This window comes from Corvus kubaryi, unplaced genomic scaffold (assembly GCF_017639235.1).
Source record: "Corvus kubaryi isolate FWS band 111438036 unplaced genomic scaffold, C.kubaryi_AGA036_p1.0 37354, whole genome shotgun sequence".
Lineage (NCBI taxonomy): Eukaryota > Metazoa > Chordata > Aves > Passeriformes > Corvidae > Corvus > Corvus kubaryi.
Window position 1 is genome coordinate 16,143,236 of NW_024581116.1, and position 18,743 is coordinate 16,161,978.

Below are 18,743 nucleotides of genomic sequence, written 5' to 3' on the forward strand. Positions count from 1 at the left end.
CCTGACAATTTATTAGAAATTAAAAGAAGAAATTAATTTAGTTTCTACCTCACATATGCATTGAGCATTTGAGCATTGCAAAAAAAATATCCTGAAGAACATGAAACTAGGAACACTAATTTTTTTCCATTGCCTTTACTTTTTATCTTAAATTTTAATAGAAATGGAGACTGTCTATATGCTCCACACATCAAGGCAGTCTTTGAAACATGATGTGACTTCCAGCTAAAACAGGAGCATTTGGCATCTCAAAAAGCTTCCCATCTCCCTAAAAGGCCTCTTTTCATCTTTCTGAGGAAACTGAACAATACAATAGAGACTTTCAAAACCTAGGTGGAAAATAAACATCAACTTCAGCACACATAATGAGGGAGCTTCAGATAGCTGTATCTCAGGTTTGAACTGTTTTAATATAGCTACAATGATTTGACAAAAGTATGTTGGAGACTTAAACGGTTTCTGAGGATTTCTATAGCAGGCAGGAAACAATCATGATATCCAAAAGGAACTATTCTAAACAAATTGCTCTACTGGAATTGTTAGCTCCCTGCAAATTCTGCAGAGTCTTTGAATATTAGTGTAGAAACAGATCCACATTATTTAATATATTTCAATATGCAGTTGGAAGAATGACTACCACACAGGTATCATACCTATCTTTATTAAAAGAAAGTAAAGCCATCAAAGGACCCATTCATTTCGAGCGATTGCTCTGGAGCTGGGCTGATAAACAAATACTATAGGATACTATAGTACTGCTAGCAATCTTCAAAATTAATAGCTAACATATATATATATATATATATATATATAAAAAGGATTGAGATTTACAGAGTAAATATAGCAAGCAAAATGGTTTGTTCTCTTAGGTATATAAATCAAATAATGTCAGAGTCTGTGGATATGAACAGCACTGTATGGCCATTGATTGTTTATATGCCACAGCACAGCAGATGTGATACGAGTTGGTTTTGCCTTGTTGTATGGAAATCTCGGGGACCACATGCCATATCCACTGTGGATATCCTATAGACCAATCTCCCATAATGATCAGATATCCATTTTGATCAGAATGTTACACAAGGATCATTTATCCTTAAAAATCATCTTAAAACACTGTGCAAGTGTGACGCCCTGTTGACCCCCTGATTCTGTATGTTCCCCTTGTTCCCTGCCCTAGCCCTGGCCACTCCCTCGGTTTCTCCCTATTTGCTCCTGTACCCCAACCCCGCCCAGGGACCTCCCCTGGGCCCCTGACAAAACCACCCCACACCCCACGTTGTCTCTCTACCTCTGAACATCGCGGGGACAAGATGTGATTAAAGCCATCTCAAGCCCTCATGAGAGACCCTTCTCTACCTTCTTTACCACCACTGCGTTTTAACGCTGCTGGCTGCCGGAGCCAGGTCGCAGGGCTGTCCGAAATGGACTCCAGGATGTGATCAATCGCATGGCCCTAGGAAACCCTCGCTGAGCTCTCAGGGAGCAGCAGCCTGCTAGGCAGAGTCCAGTGGTTACAACATGCAAGGTATTCCTAAAGAAATGCAGTCAGAGATTTTGCAAATTTTGTCAATTTTGCTATGTCTAACAGTGAGATGAGGTGGCATGCAACTGGCTCCTGTGAAGAGCTGATGTAATGCATCTTTTTTTTTTGTGAAATTATGCTGGGGGTTTTTTTTAAATATACATCACATTTTCCATCACATGCAATTGTAAATTTGGTACATAAATTATTTGTGCAAAGTTATTTATTACTGCTATATACATAATCAGAAAAATTTCAGAAACTTTCCTGCTTTTCAGGGGATTACAATCTGTGTAAAACATGTAAGCTGTTTTCTTATCAAAAGGAACTGATAGCTAACATGTTTTCACGAGCTTAATTGCATATATATGAAGTCTGCCTTAAATTGTGGAGGGCTGGTATTTTGCTTGTTTCGTAACAAGATGCACTAAGATTATCTTATAAAAATGTGAAACGTTTACTTTAGGGAATTATTTGCGGTCTGAAATACTTCATGCACTGAATCATTTTCAACTAAGGAATGCAGAAAATCAAATTCTTACTTTTACTTCTAGCCAACCCCAAAACACTATCTGGATGGAAACTCTCTTTATGTACTAAATTATGAGAAATTTCCTATCATAGAATCATGGAATCATAGAGTAGTTTGGGTTGGAAGAGACCTTAAAGATTACTTAGTTCCAACCCCCTGCCATGGGCAGGGACACCTTTCACTCGACTTTGGCCTCCCTCACCATTAAAAATCAGTTTACTTTAACGCTTTTTGTTCATACATCTGTGAACAGTTTAATAAAGAAACATTACAAAATTGGTAGGAATCCTGATCTGTTGGTTTGCTTTGGCCTGTTTGTTTTTTTTTTTAAAAAAGGTGTAACATTCAAAAAACCTACAGTAATATTTGTACTTATTAACTGGAGTATGCAAAATATTTCTCTTGTTGCCAAAATATCCCTGTAGCACTACAAGTAATTAGCATTTATAACTACAAATTTTACTAAGCTAAAAGAATATCAGGAATCTAATTCTAATCATTCTAACAACAAGAGGCCAAATTCTGTCTTCCCTTACAGTCATGTAATCACATTTGTTAACTGTTGTAAGGGCAAAATTTAGCCCCAAAGCGCATTTTTATCTAAATAGATATATTTTCCTACATTAAAAAACCCCAACCAAGCTATGTCTTACTACTGCTCTTCCCTTCTGAAGGGTAAACACTGATACTTGAAATACCTAAACTGTATTTACAGCTGTACAACACCGACGCCACATGCTTGCAAAATTCCACTTGTACTCTATAAACATGGAGTAACTTGTACAATTGTCTTAAACATTTTTCTTAAAATAAAGAGCAGAGTAGCTTAGACATTTTCTTTGTCAAATTCGCATACAAAATACATGGTAATGTGACAAGCTACATCATTCCAGCCTCCGGATGCTACCATCTCCACACAGTCCTCCTCGTCGTAAGCATTGTTGGGCTCCCCACTGCGCCATTTGTTGAAGGTCTGCATGGGTGACCGGTCAGAATAGACGAAATTCCCCTCTTTCTCCAGGTCGTTAATCCCAATGAAGACCCTGGTGAGCCCAGCTTGGTTGATGTACGAGGCAATCAGGTTGTTGGCAGTCTCATCCTTGGGCATGCTCAGCGTCCCTCCTCTTCCGTGGCAGTACAGCTGGGCTTCTTTGTACCTCTTCTCCTCCTTCACCAGCAGATAGATCTTATTATCTGTCTCACGCACGCCGGCGACAGCTGCGGGGGAGGGCAGTGCTGAAAAGTGAGCACTCGCATTTCTATAAACCAAGTCACTGCACACCCCAAAATAGCTTCACAAATCAGATCTGGAACGGTGACACTCTCTACGAGTGATTACACCGACAAAATGAGTCAACAAGAAAGGAAAACTGTTATACAAAATTAACCTACCATTTTTTATGAATTTTAGTTCTGTCGTCAGCTGGGCTACTTGAATATCCATTTCTCCAATAGCCTTCCTTAGCTGACTGCACTCACAAGGGATGCCTGTGAAATGATACAGATACACCCAAATCAAAAAGCTACTTAATTTCAACAATTATGTCAACAATTTTATGAAAAAGGTCCAGCATGGCAGCCCTGGAGAAAGCTGTCTTGCAAATAACAGACAGAAAATTAGAGCCTTCTCTATCCTGCACCATTATATGATTCTCAGGGGTGTCTGAGCCTGTGCGGAACAGCTCAGTGCACTTCCCACAAATCTTCAGCCCTGAATAATTAGCACTAACCTAAACAGAGATGGATATTCTCTGCAAAAAAACCACAATATTTTTTAACTAAAAACATTTACCAAAAATTTCCATTTTCAATAAAATTATTTTCTTTAGTTTTCTCAAAGACTTCTTTCACAGCAAAAAACTTGTGAGTTCTTCACAAGGAACATAACACAGCAGATCCAAAATTCCAACCACAAAATTACCTGCAAAATGCAGTTCTCTGTTTTTCAAATGACAGAATTTGCAATACTTCTGACAATAAAATTAGACAATAGAAAATCATCTAGTAACCCAAAATGGTAGAGGTTTGACAAAGATAATCTGAATGTGAATACTAAAAGGGTAATTGTTATATCTTTGACCACAAACCTCAAAATGAGGATCAATTACAGTTTGCATTTATTACAGCTTGCAGTTCTGTATGTAATTACTAAAATCTGCACTGGACTACCCAATTACTCAGCTCAGTTGTCTAAGCCAGTATAAGCACAGGGTACTTGCCCTGCAAAACTGTGCATGCTGGCCAGGTGCATGGCATGCTGGCTCAAGAATGAGAGTGACAAATTATGTTCTCATGAGAAATCTAATCCGTGCACCTCCAATACACTCTGCCAGGAAAGAATGAATTCAGTCAACTCTGAACCTGCCACTCTTGCAAGGCTTACACTTCTTATGCTAGGCTGTTTCTCTAGAACATCTATATACCCCTGGAAGATCCATATACCTCCATATAAGAACCTAGAGAGAGGGGGTGACAGGAAGCTGGAGCCAGGCTGTGCTTGCTGGTGCCAAGCAACAAGACAGGAGGCAATGGGCAGAAACTGATGTGCAAGAAGTTCCACCTGAACATGAGGAAGAACTTTACTGTGCAGGTGACTGAGAAGTGGAACAAATTACCCAGAGAGGCTGTGGAGTCTTCCTCACTGGAGACATTCAAGAACTGCCAGGACACAATCCTGTGCAGTGTGCTGTAGGATGGCCCTGCTTGAGCAGAGGTTGGACTGGATGACCCACTGTGGTCCCTTCCAACCTGACCCATTCTGTGATTCTGTGATCTGTATTCTTGACAATCTGCTCCTATATCAGTAATTCATGGAGGGGCAGGAGCATCCAGCCTGCTCCTTTGTGTTGACTGGAAGACCGAGTGAGATATGCAGAGATGCTCCTTTGCCTTCAGTTCCCACTAGGCTTCTGGAGAGATTGCTCCTCTGAGAAGGTATGAGGTACTGTTTTAGCACATACACTACAAGTCCAGCAACTACTGCAACTTCAGTGATTTTAAGTCATTTGAAAATATCACAGTGAAATACTACAGTACCTATGCAAAAATAATTCATTATTTCCCCCAGTATGTAAACAGATGTATTTTTAGTGATGAAAAGTCTTTCACATAAACAAGGTGTGTTATGGATTACCTGGATCACCATTAGGACCTGGTGGTCCTATGTCACCATTATCTCCTTTTTCACCTGAAGACATGAAAAATAACATAGTGTTAATGCAGCCTTTTCTGTCAATAGTTCATTTAGCACTTACTTATTTTTTCTCTAGTAAAATTCAAATGTGGAAAGTAGAAATATGCCCAAGCAAAAATAAAGATTTTTCTGTCCTAGTCATTCCACAACAAAGGCCAGTCAAAGCTATGAAACTTGAACCCAAATAATACCTACCAACATCCACTTCTTGACATTCATAAACTTCACAGAACCAGTAAATTCAGATGCTCTAGAGGGAAAAGAGCTGGATATGCCTAAATTTCGAATCCTAATCTAGATGCTTAGGCAAACTGGACCAAACAACTTAACCAAAGTCACGTAGGAAGCCTATGGAGTAATCAACATAAGAAAACACATCTTCTGGCTCTTGAAAGTCTGCCAAAGTACAGCACGTCTTCCCATCTGCTTTCTTAACTGTCCACACTTGTGTGACAATGCAAAGTTCTTTATTTACCCACAAACCATGATACTCATGGTGCTTTAAGACTACATATACTGCTGTCACAGCAAAAGGTAACTGGTTGAGAGATCCCAGTGACCTGGCTGACTACAGCGTGAGAAAATTCCTACTAAGGTAAACTCTGAGAGTTGTTAGCCATTTTTCAAGCCCCTAAATTTTTATTCAAACATAAATGATCACACATTTTTCACCTGAAACACAAATGGAGAAACAATTGAATTAAACATACCTTTTGAACCAATAGGACCAATTTTTCCATGCCGTCCTATGCTGCCTTTCTGTCCTTTGTCCCCCATTTCTCCTACACATAACAGAAAGATGAAAGGCACAAGGGAGCAATGTAGTCTGATTCATTCAGATTCTACTGTTTGCAGCATCAGTTTTTACAATGAACAAAACCATGCTATATCCCAAATATTCATTGAACTCCTGAAGTCCAGCTCAATCCGTGTGAAGAACTTATGTATAGCAACCTAGACAGGGATTTTATCTTTGCTAAACAATTGACATTAACAAGGCATGAAGGTGTAATTGCCAACAGCCCTTGGCTGAAAACCACTGGGAAAGCTTTTGCAAACTTCTTTCAAGTGATCATGACAGAATTATATTGAAAATGCAGAAGAGGGGATGTTGCATTCAAACAAGGATCAGCAGATTAAAACTATCATGGAGTTGAGAAGACTTAAAGGATCCAAACACAATTGACATTTCATCTCAGACAGTGAATCCACTGTAACTGAGGGCCGGCTTTGGCCTAATGACTTACTTATACAATATAAATACTGTCATATGAGATAGGTTTCCCACTCTACCACACTATTAAAGGAGAGTGGGTATGGAGGGACTACAGGGACGAATGCCTTCTGAGGCTCCCGTCCTGCAGAAATCCAAGACCAAGACTGCTTTAGGAAATATTGACGACGTTGTTCTCAATGATTGTTGAAAAGATTGCTTCTTTGCTCAAAGCAACATCCGCCATGCACTGTTCGACTACACAGGTGCAAGGAAACAATGAGACAAGCTAGGAGGAAAATCTACCATAAGGATCCAGCAATTGGTCTTGTGCAAATTGTCATAGCTCAGCCTCAGTTTTGGATCTATGAAAACTGAAGATCTGTTGCCCCCTGTTGCTACTGCATCTGGACAGACGTACGTATTTTTGAAAGCTGGATAATTTCATGACCCATTTTGTCATTACCTTTAACTTAAAAGTGAAATCAACAACAAGTTTCAGGATATAAACCGACCGCTGCTAGGCTAAGAGATGTCATCTCTATTACTTCATGAAGTCTCAAGCAACTCTTGTCACTTGATGGCGTGAGCCAGAAAGAAACAATTTCCTCTAAACTGAGAGAAGCCAAATGTGTGTGGTTTGTTGGTCTAATTAATTATTGGCAAGTCCTACAACCAATGATTTTCCTTTGTTTCTAATAAGTATCAAATTCAGACACTACTGGACACTGGCTTTCACTAGAAACCAAAAATATTTTTCTCTTACCTACTCCTACTGGAAGTACCAGCTTGTAATCAGTCAATCAAGTTGCTCTGAAAATTATGTCTCTTGCTTTGTATATTAATGAATTGGGATTACCATTACAGATTATCAGGTGTTTGAATGCTTTCTCTTTTCAGGCTGAGACACCTTTCAGATTTCAGGCTGAAATTAAATAAACTCATAGATCTAATGCATAAATAAAATAAAATACAATTTTTTTTTCATTTTCTTTCTCGCAAAAACTTCCAGAAAATGAACTGCTTCTCAGTCACAGCCAGTAAAGCCTATGTGCTCTGCTCAGAAGTAAAGTGTGTTATCTCAAGCAATGAAGACATACATTAAACCTCCTTTGCTCATTAAAAGAACTGTTCACATTTGGGTTTCTCTTACAGTGACTAACCCCTGCTTCCACTCCAGGAGCTTGCTTATTCTGCTTCTTCTGCAGAATAAATCACAAAGTTCCAAGAGAGACCCATCTGCTTTCAGGGTTTCAGAAGTTTTAATACCTTTTGTAAAGCCCTTTTTAGGGGCCCTATGGTTGTCAAAAATGCAGTCTGAGGAGTCTTAATGAAATCAGGAAGTGATAGCTGGAAAGAAATGGGGACAATAAAAGAAATTAAGTCTCCATAGACCAAAAGTAGGAAATCAAACACAAAGTTTGAATAGAGAACTGAAGAAAGTCATTTGTCATCTCTCAGATGAAGGTGGTATACATTGGAACCAATTAAAGAAGATTTAAAGGATTTGGGAAGGAACTGAAGAGAAGGAAATTCTAAGTGATCTTCTTGGTGGCTTTTTCAGGCCCACAAGCAAGAGAAGAAATAAAATTCCAGAGATGAATGGTGGGCTGCAAAACAAGTGAAAAAATGAGGGGTTTGACTCTGTGCAGTACTATAAATGGAGGTCATACAGTATGGACAATCTCTTCAGGATTAGTTGTAACAGACGAGAAGATATAAAACTACCTAGAAAAAGAAAAAGGCATCAACAGGACAAATCTAGCAGAAACTCAAATTCACCATGTCACAAGACAAATTTAATTGAATCATGTTAAAAAGAAGAGAGCAGTAGTTTTCTTTCCAAACTTAAGGATTTTAAGACAAATCAAATCAAATTCATGATTTGACATAGAGGACATCACAGACACCTACCTAACAAGGAAAGTAGAAGTGTACCAAACCACACCAAAGGCCTCTTGAATCTAGTGCCATCTTTGACAGCAATCTGCAGATACTTAGAAAAAGAACATAAGAGACAGATGAAGATTAAAAAGTCTTTCCCCCTATGTACCTCGATAGTCTTGCAGCAGTCAGCATTCCCAATGCAACTAGCTAGCCTGACTTGAATGAGAATGATCTTTTTAAAGGATATAATGATGCTGTAGTAGTAATTTACATTCAGGACACTTCATTTTTAAAAAACTATTGGCAACTGGAAATCAGAAAATTCTAAATATGTCAACAGGCTACAGAACTGCTTTACTCTGAAAAATCTGAATTATCCACTCCAATGAAGGTCGGCGATTGGTGAGGGAACAGTGGCTACAATAAGTTACATAGACCCTCTAGTACCAACCCCCTTCCATGGGCAGGAACACCTTCCACTACACAAGGTTATTCAGGGCCCCATCCAACGTGCCCTTGAACACTCTTTGAAGGATGGAGCATGCAAAGCTTCTCTGGGAAACTTGTTCCAGTGTTTCACCATCCTCATAGTAAAGAATTTCTAATATCTAATTTCTTATATCTAATCTAAACCTGACTTCTTTCAGTTTAAAGCCATTCTTCCCTGTCCTATTATTACATGCCCTTGTAAAATGTCCCTTTCCAGCTGTCTTGTAGGTCCCTTTACTGGAAGGTGCTCTAAGGTCTCCCTGGAGCCTTCTCTTCTGCATGTTGAAGAAGCCCAACTCTCTCAGCCTGTCTTCAAGGCAGAGGTGCCCCATCCCTCCGATCATCTTTGTGGCCCTCCTCTGGACTTGCCCCAGCAGGTCCATGTCCATTTTATGCTGGGGGTCCCGGAGCTGGATGCAGCACACTAGCTGGGGTTCTCATGAGAGCAGAGTAAAGTGGGAGAATCACTTCCCTCAGTCTGCTATCCACACGGCTGTTGGTGCAGCCCAAGGTGTGGTTGGATTTCTGGGCTGCAAGGGCATATGGCTGGCTCATGTTAAGCTTCTCTTCAACCAACACCCCCAAGTCCTTCACCTCCAGGCTGCTCTCAATCCATTCTCTGCCCAGTCTGTATTTGTGCTTGAGATTGCCCCAACCCAGGTGCAGGACCTTGCACTTGGTCTTCTTGAACTTCATGGGCCTACCTCCAGCCTGTCCAGGTCCCTCTAGGTGGCATTCCTTCCCTCCAGCATGTTGACCATGCCACACAGCTTGGTAGCATTGGCAAACTCGCTGAGGGTGTCCTCGATCCCACTGTCCGTGTCACCAACAATGTTAAACAGATATTCTTATATGAATGAACAGTGCATAATCACAGGTGGCATTTTATATAGTTGAGGGAAATCAATTTCACCCAGCATTAGCCATCTTAAAGTTAGGGTTTTTAGTCTAAGATATTTATCTGAACTCCCATGGTAGGCAATGGAAAAATAAGCACCTCTCAGTAGTGATCCATCCCACTCATGTTAGACAGGTATCATAATGACAAAGTGAAACTTTAAAAGCTTTACATAAAAAACAGGAGGAAAAAAAAGAGTAAACTATTATCAATCTATACTGACTAGAAATCAGAATAGTTAGAATATTTGCAAAGGAAACTAAAAATAGTGAGGAAAAAAACAGTCTAGGAAGGCAGCAGAAAAGTTTAAAGGATTTAAAAGTACATTCAAAACAAAAATCAAAATAGTACGGTACGTTCCTGAATGGAGGCTTCTATTCGGAGGCAAACAAAGAGAAATAACTGCCCTCATGAAACACTGTCTTGCTAGAATTATGTTAACAACATAATACCAAGCTTCTTCAGACCAGTGGTCCCTCCAGGCCAAGACTTTGTTTCCTGTGGTGGCAGCAGAAGGGGCAGTACTGGAAGATCCCACAACCCCAGCCACTATCTGCAGTCCTTTGCAGATAGAATTGCAGGATCTGTCCCCAGCAGCTTCAGAGAGTCCCTCCTAGTTCAGGTGTGATGGGATCTGTAACCTTGATTATAACCTCCTCAGACTACTCTCAGAGAGTCTCAGCCTGTCCAGTTTCTCCTTATGAGGCAGCTCCTCTTTCTCACATTTTTGGTGCCCGTCTCTAACCTCTCAAGTCCTTGAGAGACAGAGACCAGAAGCACATTCATTACTTGAGACAGAGCATGTCAGGCTTTTGTACAGAACAAAATCAGCTGCAAAAAGAAGCTTCCTGTTTTGTTCTTTGTTCTTTTGTCATCCTTTTGTGATGACGGGCAGTGTTCTGTTGGCCTTGGGACTCCTGCTAATGACTTCAGAGCAGTTCTTGAGTTTTAAGTGACAGTTTTGGGTTTTGGCATCATTTAAGTATGGATTAAATCATGCATCCCTAATGTCCCTAGGTAATATATTTATTTACACTGAAGCCCATCTGCCATCTTTTTGCCCACTCAGTTTAGCAGGATTTTCTCAAAATCCTATTGAGTTCAGGTGAAACTGAAAGACAGTTTTGAACCAGATACCCACTTTGTGAATTAACAACTGTCAATGTCAGGACTTTTACATGGAATACTGCCTGCAGCACTCCTTAGCGAGCAATAAATTCATGTAGAAATAGACTCAGAAATGCAAAGGATTGATTGATTACATATTAATGAGCAATCAGTAATAATAAAATATAAATTAAGATATTATTACATCTTTTTAGAATTTGATTATACAAATGACTGAGCGCTCTGGCTCCAATCCAATTAAATTAATGAGTCTTCTCTTCTACTTAAGAGGTTGTGCCTGTATTAGTAAACTAAATGCCTGGGACTGTTCCCTGGAACTGGGAACCAGGTGGCCAAGAATGGTACACTGCATGATACTAAATTGTTGTACTCTTCAAGCCAGAATAATCTCACAAGCTGCTCATTTGTGTTAGCTCCCAAAATATGCCCAGGAATTGCCTGGGAAAGTGTTAGCTGGCAAAAGCCAAAATCACTGTGCTCACACTGCAAAGGTAGAGACAGTTGAGTTCCAAGCTCAAGAACAGTATGTGACTCTGCTTCACATACCATTATAGTTGTACATAAATAAAGTACAATGTATAAAGGCTGAAATTAAAATACTAAAATAATATCTATTTTAAATGGTTATGGCTCTAAGAAAATTGAAATATCTTGAAGAACATATTTTTAATGTTCCTTTGATGTCATATTCCAAGTGTAAATTCACCTTCCCCTCCTTATTTAGATTGCTGTAAAGTACTCTGGGAATATTCACAGGACTGTATTGTTACTGAGCTATCCGTGCGGAATTTGAATACATGGAAGTTACAGCCTCACAGACTGCACCATGACTTAGTTAAATAACTGAGTTTACTCCCAACATGGGAGAGCACAGCACAGCCATCAGAGCAAATGAAGAAAGTTAATTCTGTGAACTTCACACTCCAAAACTTGTGCTGCAGTACACACTGCTTTCATCTGAAACAGCCATTGTACTCGACCCATGCCCCAAACTTTACATAAGGCCAACACAGCTTCATATTCTGCTGACATGCTATGCATCATAATTGACCTATACAATTAATTAAAAGCAATGAGGAAAGTAAGTGGAATTTAACCTTAATCAACACCCAAAGACATCAGTATGTCTGATGTCACCCTGAAGCATCAGGACAGCCAGAATGAGATTTATTTCACGTAAGCACCAGAAAGTTTTCATGTTTATCTGCTTCTGAATTACCCAAATCTGAAAATATCATGAGGAAAGGATATGATAAAAACATTCGCTGCACTTTCTTATCTTGAGCTGTTCATTTCAGGTCAAATACGCCATAAGAAGATAGTTTCTTTTGCAAGTTACCTTATGGTTATTATGTACCTATGGAATTCAAATAAACTAAACACATTTTCTTAGATGGACTTGCTAGAGAAATGAAACAAAGAAAGAGGAAAGACAAAGAAGTAAAAGAAAAAAGATTAGTGTGATTCTGTAAAGTAAGACCAAAAGTAGAAAACTCTACAAATGTTGCAGAAGGATTACAGTTTCTCCCTCATGTATACCATCACTTACTCAAAGAGGAGAAAAATAAAATTAAATTTAGCAGCTTGCATCAACAGAAGGAGTCAAGTATTAGACCAGGACAAAAATCATCGGGCTTCAAGAGAAATACAAGTGGTCAAATACATGCTAACACACTGACTGAAATTTAACAGACTACTGCATAGAAGCAGGGCTGCTGTGACTATCCATGGGTGTTTTTAGGGGCAAATGCAAAGTGAAGGAACAATGATTTTTGCCAAGCATATTGTTATATTTTATTTTTGCCTCAACATTCCATCTTCTGGATAAGAAATGGGAAAATCCTTGGTCTGCTGGAAGAGAATATACTCAGTCTCATGCAGCTTGAGAGTCTAGAAAAGTATTTATGCATGAACTTACCTACAGGTCTGCATACTACATACAGTCTGTGGAGGTTAACCAGAGACTGAAAGGTCAGGAGACTGAAAGGTTTTTCCAGGTCAAAGTTGCATATTCTTCTGTGTCCTTTCTACAGACTAGAAATTACATCTGTGAAGTCTGCTTATCGAGTCAACACTGTGACATTCAAAGTATACTGAATATAGTACCATGATGAAATATGGTGCCATATAATCCAAATTTGTTTTAAGGTAACTATGTTTTTTTCTTTGATGAAGCATTTGTGGAAAGGAGTTGATGAAGACAAATATCTACAAAATGTACAGCATTAATGAAAAGAGTAGTTAGTTAGAATTTATTTTAAACAAGGTTTTTTGTAGAAATTTCTGGATGCAAAAAAAAAAGCAGAAAAAACATGTTGCTACAGAAGTAGTTAGAAATTTTGCCTGTATTTAGTTGAAAGTACTACCTGGCAAAATACCTATATAGTATGTATTAATATTCAATTTTCTTTAATCTCTTTTCTGTTTCATGTATGTTTTCTTGCAGTGCGTTCCACTTCAGTGTTTCTTCTTTCAGTTTCATCAGAATTTTGGATTTTTGGAGGTATGGAAAACTAGAAAATTACCACTGTTATTAGCATTAATCAAGCATACCTTATGATAACTATATTTTAAACAAATGCAATTTTACAGAAAAAAATAAATAAATTAAATGCTACATCATGGATTGGCCTGAATGAAAAAGAGTACTTCCACATCTCACATGGTCCAAAGCATTTTGAAGTGACATGACAAAATGCCAAGATAGAGAAACATGCAAGACAGCGTGATGAGAGAGGTTCTCAAGAAGTTGTCAAGACAACCTCATGCCAAGGGACACAGAGAAGGCTGAGGCACTGAGTGCTCTCTTTGCCTTTGTCTCTGCTGGCAAGGTCTGCTCTCTGGTCTCCCAGTTCTGCATGTCTGGTAACAAAGATCTGGGGAGGACAAGCTGCTCATGGCAGCAGACGATTGAATGAGGGACTACTTCACCTGGATCTACACAAGCCCTTGGTCCTGCCCAAAGGGCATTCAAGGATGCTGAGAGCGCTGGCTGGTGCTGCTGCAAGGCTGCCAAAGTCTAATCAGCAGCTGCTAATGAGTGACATTCCTCGAGAACCAGTCCTTCACCACCGAAAGGGAGCAAGAAGTAGAAAATGCTCCATGCTGGCAGGAATGGTTGGTGCACTGGAGGACAGCCCTGCCAGTCAGGAGGAGCTCCACAAGCTGCAGAAATGTGTTGACAGGAATATCATGGGTTCAGCCAGATCCTAAGTTCCTCACCTGTGATGCATTGATGAAGTCTGGCCAATGGGTAAAAAAACTCCTTTGCATAAAAGGACCCAGAGATTTTTGGGCCCTCATACATGAAAGGCAAATGGAAGTCCAGCTGAGGAAGATGGTTTTATTTAGCTTGGAATACAGAAAGGTAAGGGAGGAGTTAATTACAGTCTTCCACTACTTACAAGCAGTTTCCAGAAAAGATGCAGCGTTTTCTTGTCAGAGACACACAGAGAAAGGGCAAGATGCAATGATTACAAGCTACAGCAGGTCTTTCACGATGACAACAGCGAAACAGACTGATTAAAAAAGTATGTGGAATCTCCATCCTTGGACATTTTCACAAGTCTACTGCACGAGGCCCTGAGCAACCTGCTCTGATATTGAAATCTGCCCTGTTTAAAGCAGAGATTGGACTAGATGAGCTCTTTACAACCTTTTAACCTAAATTATTCTGTCATAATTCACTTCATGCTGCATAGCCTTGCAAGAGCTGAAATTTTAGTTTCCAATATTTTTTTTCTAAGAGTCGTCCTTGAAAGTATATCTACATAAGGGAAATACACTGACTGACCACACACACCTCATGGAAGTTATAATTTTTTCAATGCATTGTAGGAGGAAGAGCTCTAGCTATGGATTTTGGTCCCAGGATAATCAGTATCAGACTTCCATAACTGCCTAAAAGAACAACATAACAGATCATGCATCATCAGAAGGAAGTATAAATTATCTCTATAATTCCTTTGAAAGAAAGACTGTAAACTCAGTTCAGTAAAAACTAACTCCAACCTTCTCATGACAGGAATGTCAATCTTTAATTTCAATATTGAGATTAAAGGGTTTGACTACTCCTAATTTGAACTTTTCAGAACACACACCTCCTGGAAAACTTATGAAGGTCAAATTTCCTTCTTGCTTCAGGAGGAAAACAAATGTGGAAAGACAGAATTTCCTGCAAGACAGAAATGCTACATTTCTCTCAGCTGTATAATTGAACACTGCTGAGCACCATTCCTTCCAAGAGCTCAAAATATTTTTGAACTACAATGCAAACAAATTTATCACCATTTTCACATATCCAAAAAATGTGGGAACACTCATGTTCATCTCTGCCTATTATGGCTTACTGCCTTCCCTCAATGGTTTTAATTAAGATGTTGTGAGTGTTCAAATTCACAGAAAAAAAGAAACAGGAAAATCGAGGCTTGTGATTTTTTTTCCTTTGATCTAATATGAGGTTTTCATTTGCAGAAGGCAAATTATGAAGAAGACATTATGATGCTTTTCTTCACAGAGACCTTTCTAAAAAAGCAAGATTTTTTTTATTTCCAAAATATATCTTTTTGACCAGAAAGTAATACTTAGTCTACAATTGAGTGCATTAAGTTGTACTGGTTTTGGCTAGGGTAAAGTTAATAAAGTTAGTTTTTATCATTGTAGCTCGGGGGGTGCTATATTTGGGATTTGTGACCAAAGCAATGTTGATAACACAGAAATATATTCATTATTGCTGAACAGTGCTTGCACAGGATTAAGGCATTTTCTGCTCATCACCCCACCCCACCAACAAGAATGCTGGGAGTGCACCAGAAGCTGGGAGGGGACACAGCCAGGACAGCTGACCCCAACTGACCCAAGGGAAATTCCCTACCATATGGCATTGTGCTCAGTATGTAAAGCTGGGGGAAGAAGAAGGAACAGAGGGATGTTTGGAGTGATGGCATTTGTCTTCCCAAGTCACTGTTACATATGATGGGGCCCTGCTCTCCTGGGGATGGCTGAACACCTGCCTGTCCGTGGGAAGCACTGAATTAATTCCTTGTTATCCTTTGCTTGTGTGCGTATGGCCTTTGCTTTACCTATTAAACTGTTTTTATCTCAACCCACTCGTTTTCTCACTTTTACCCTTCTGATTCTCTCCCCCATCCAAACCAGAAGTGAGTGAGTGGCTACATGGGGCTGAGCTGCTAGCTGGGGTTAAACCACAACAATAGTAAACAGAAATGGCCATGGGTGATTTAGTCACCCAGCAAAGGGAGAGAGGACTCCCATCATCATCATCATCTCACAAGAAAAAGCAGGATTTTCTTAGGAATCACTTTCAAAACATCTTCTTTAACAAAGTTACCTTTTTCTCCTGGAGGCCCAACTCTTCCTGGACGACCTGGAGCACCTTTCTCCCCCTTTTCTCCAGCCTCCCCTGTTGATACAAAAAGTAAACAAAAAGAAGAATCATATTAAAACAGGACTATTTTGTGTTAGCAGCAGTGACAAGAATGCCATTCTCTCTAAGGAAAAAAATAGAAGCAGATGTGATCTGATTTAACAGCTTTACTTGATGGACGGAAAACAGATTTTTCTTCAATCTATGTAGACAATACATTACTGAAGTCTTATACAACAGGTCTAGTTTTGTGGAGGTTACTTACACCATTGACCTCCAAAAAGCCAACAGTACAATTCACTTAAGCAGAAGCTTCAGAGGTAGATCTCAACTTTGCACATAAACTTCTGTGTTCACCAAACTCTTTCTGAGCCTCTGCTGAGGACATGCTTAAGTCTCAAGTGAAAATGGCTTAACTATGACCTCAAATTAAAAGAAAAAAGTGCCATTTTTGAGACCTATAAGAAGGTATTGCTACATCCATCATTAGAGGACCATTTTTAAGCATGAAAGAGCTAACTCTCTACTCCATATCCTCAGTTATATACTGTGCCTTTTAATCTCTGAAGTATGAACCACTATGCAGTGTGCTTACATGCACATAGTTTATTGTGAATCATTATATTCAGCATATTTAAACACCATTTTCTGTAAACATTTGCTTCCCTGGTGCCTTTCATTGAAAATTTGGGGATGCTTAGCTTGTTTTGCCGCCTACTACTGTATTACTACTGTAGTTTGCCATTGACAAAATTAAAATCTCTTTCACAAACAGAAGTTTCAAGAATGATTTATACAGCCGCCTTGACAACACAGGATTTATATGATGAAGGAGAAGAAAGTTCTATGCCTTCCACAGAAAATAAAATGCTGGTATGTAAAATCCAGAGTTAGCACAGCACACGTGTTATCCCAACACTGTATTTCTGTGGAGGAGAGTGAGCATTACCTGCTCTCCAGGAAGCTGACAGGAGCACCACATTAGGAAAGTCAATGGTTATCATGCACCCCACAAGCCCAGCTCTCTGGCATAGCTGGCAGCTGTGGTTAAGAGAGGGGTCACAGAGATGACATGTAAAAACATTTCAAATATGCAGCCTCCAGCTCTCTTTCCATCTCTCTTGTTATTGTAGGCCTAGGTGGCTGTGAGCTGAACTCAGCCCTTCATCTGTTATATTTTCATTCTTCAGGCTGCTCCAGACCATCTTCCCTGCCTTCAGACATGCAAAAATAGGCCATTCTCTGACCTTAATGAGGACAAACTTCACATAATCCCCAGTGAATAATATTGTTAGTATGAAACAGGCTATCATTTGGCACATTTAGGAACGTCACATTTTTATTATCAGGTAACCAATAGGCTTTGTATGATTGCCTTTCACCCCTCAGGGCTGGTTATGAGTTCTTTGCTTCCCAAAGATAAATCCTGACAATGACTTTTCCTTGCTCTCTGGAGGCTGAGAGCAGGCTATTACAGCCTATTGCTTTACCCGTTCTTCAGAGCGAGAGCTGTGCATTAGGGATCAATACAATAGATCACTCTTGCTTCAGGCCATTACACTTGCCTGCATTTATTCCTATAATACGATGACACCGCATTCCTTAGTGTGGGTGTTTTAAAAACTTTCTCTAGGAGGAGATTACTCCATTACAGGCCCAGCTACAGACTAGTCTACGTTTTTTTTCTTATCAGCTGTTTTAAGGAGCAAGACCTTGGCCAAAAGGGACTGATCAGTGCCCCAGCTCAGCTTTGCCTTGTGTAAATCCCTGTTTTTGCTGTTTGTACCCTGAGCATCATGCAAATTGAGGAAGCAAAGCCTGTGCAGGTGTCATGGGCAATAAAACAGTTCTCTGTCAAGAAATTTCAATCAATTTAATTTTTCACCGATTAACAATACTGTTTAACTTCTTGATTAATGAATTAGACACCCCTGTGCCTCCTTTCTGATCTCCAGCCCCTTGGTCTACAACCAAGTTCTTTCAGAGCAGGCGGTTGGGATCTGTGCATCATGGTCCCTATTCGACTGATCTGTTGTGGCCTCTTCCACCAGCCACAGTCCCTTAGCAGTTGTACCTCTTGCTCAGACTCCTCTCCACCCCTTCCTGGATATTTGCTCCGGCCCCACTGCAGGAATTAGTACATTCTTTGTCAGCACCATGCAGCATTGCCTATGCAGCAGAGACAGGGCCAGATGTGGTTCGTAGTTTCTTTCCCAAAAGAAATTTATCCCTGCCATTAGCCTGAGCTGCAGTAGGATCATGGGTATCAGGCCCTGACACTTCTACAAGTTCTTCCTACATCATCTCTGGAAGAGATGTTCCTTAATTCATGTGACATATCTTACAATTGCTGTTGATTTGCCTCCTTTTGGGAGTTCTTTGGGACAGGATTTGTCTATGCTTATGTTTGTGACTTCCTACCTGTTGGGGTTTTAGTTTAGTCTGTTTTTTTTTCCTGTTAAAGGAATTTTCTCCCATATGCATGTTGCTAG

General features: G+C 39.8%; 1 protein-coding gene across 6 annotated transcripts in view; it reads right to left on the reverse strand.

The window, feature by feature from the left end:
- Positions 1-391: 391 nt before the first annotated feature.
- Positions 392-18,743, reverse strand: part of COLEC11 (collectin subfamily member 11) — a 48,666-nt gene continuing 30,314 nt past the window's right edge. For 5 of the 6 annotated variants that reach the window (XM_042033082.1, XM_042033079.1, XM_042033083.1 and 2 more), the window contains exons 3-7: positions 16,216-16,287; positions 5,961-6,032; positions 5,191-5,244; positions 3,450-3,545; positions 392-3,293 (exon numbers count right to left, since the gene is read on the reverse strand). In XM_042033082.1, coding sequence (XP_041889016.1) covers positions 2,884-3,293; positions 3,450-3,545; positions 5,191-5,244; positions 5,961-6,032; positions 16,216-16,287 — 704 coding nt within the window. In that variant the 3' untranslated portion in view covers positions 392-2,883. The remainder of the gene's footprint in view (positions 3,294-3,449; positions 3,546-5,190; positions 5,245-5,960; positions 6,033-16,215; positions 16,288-18,743) is intronic. The other variant, XM_042033084.1, reaches the window with a different exon arrangement.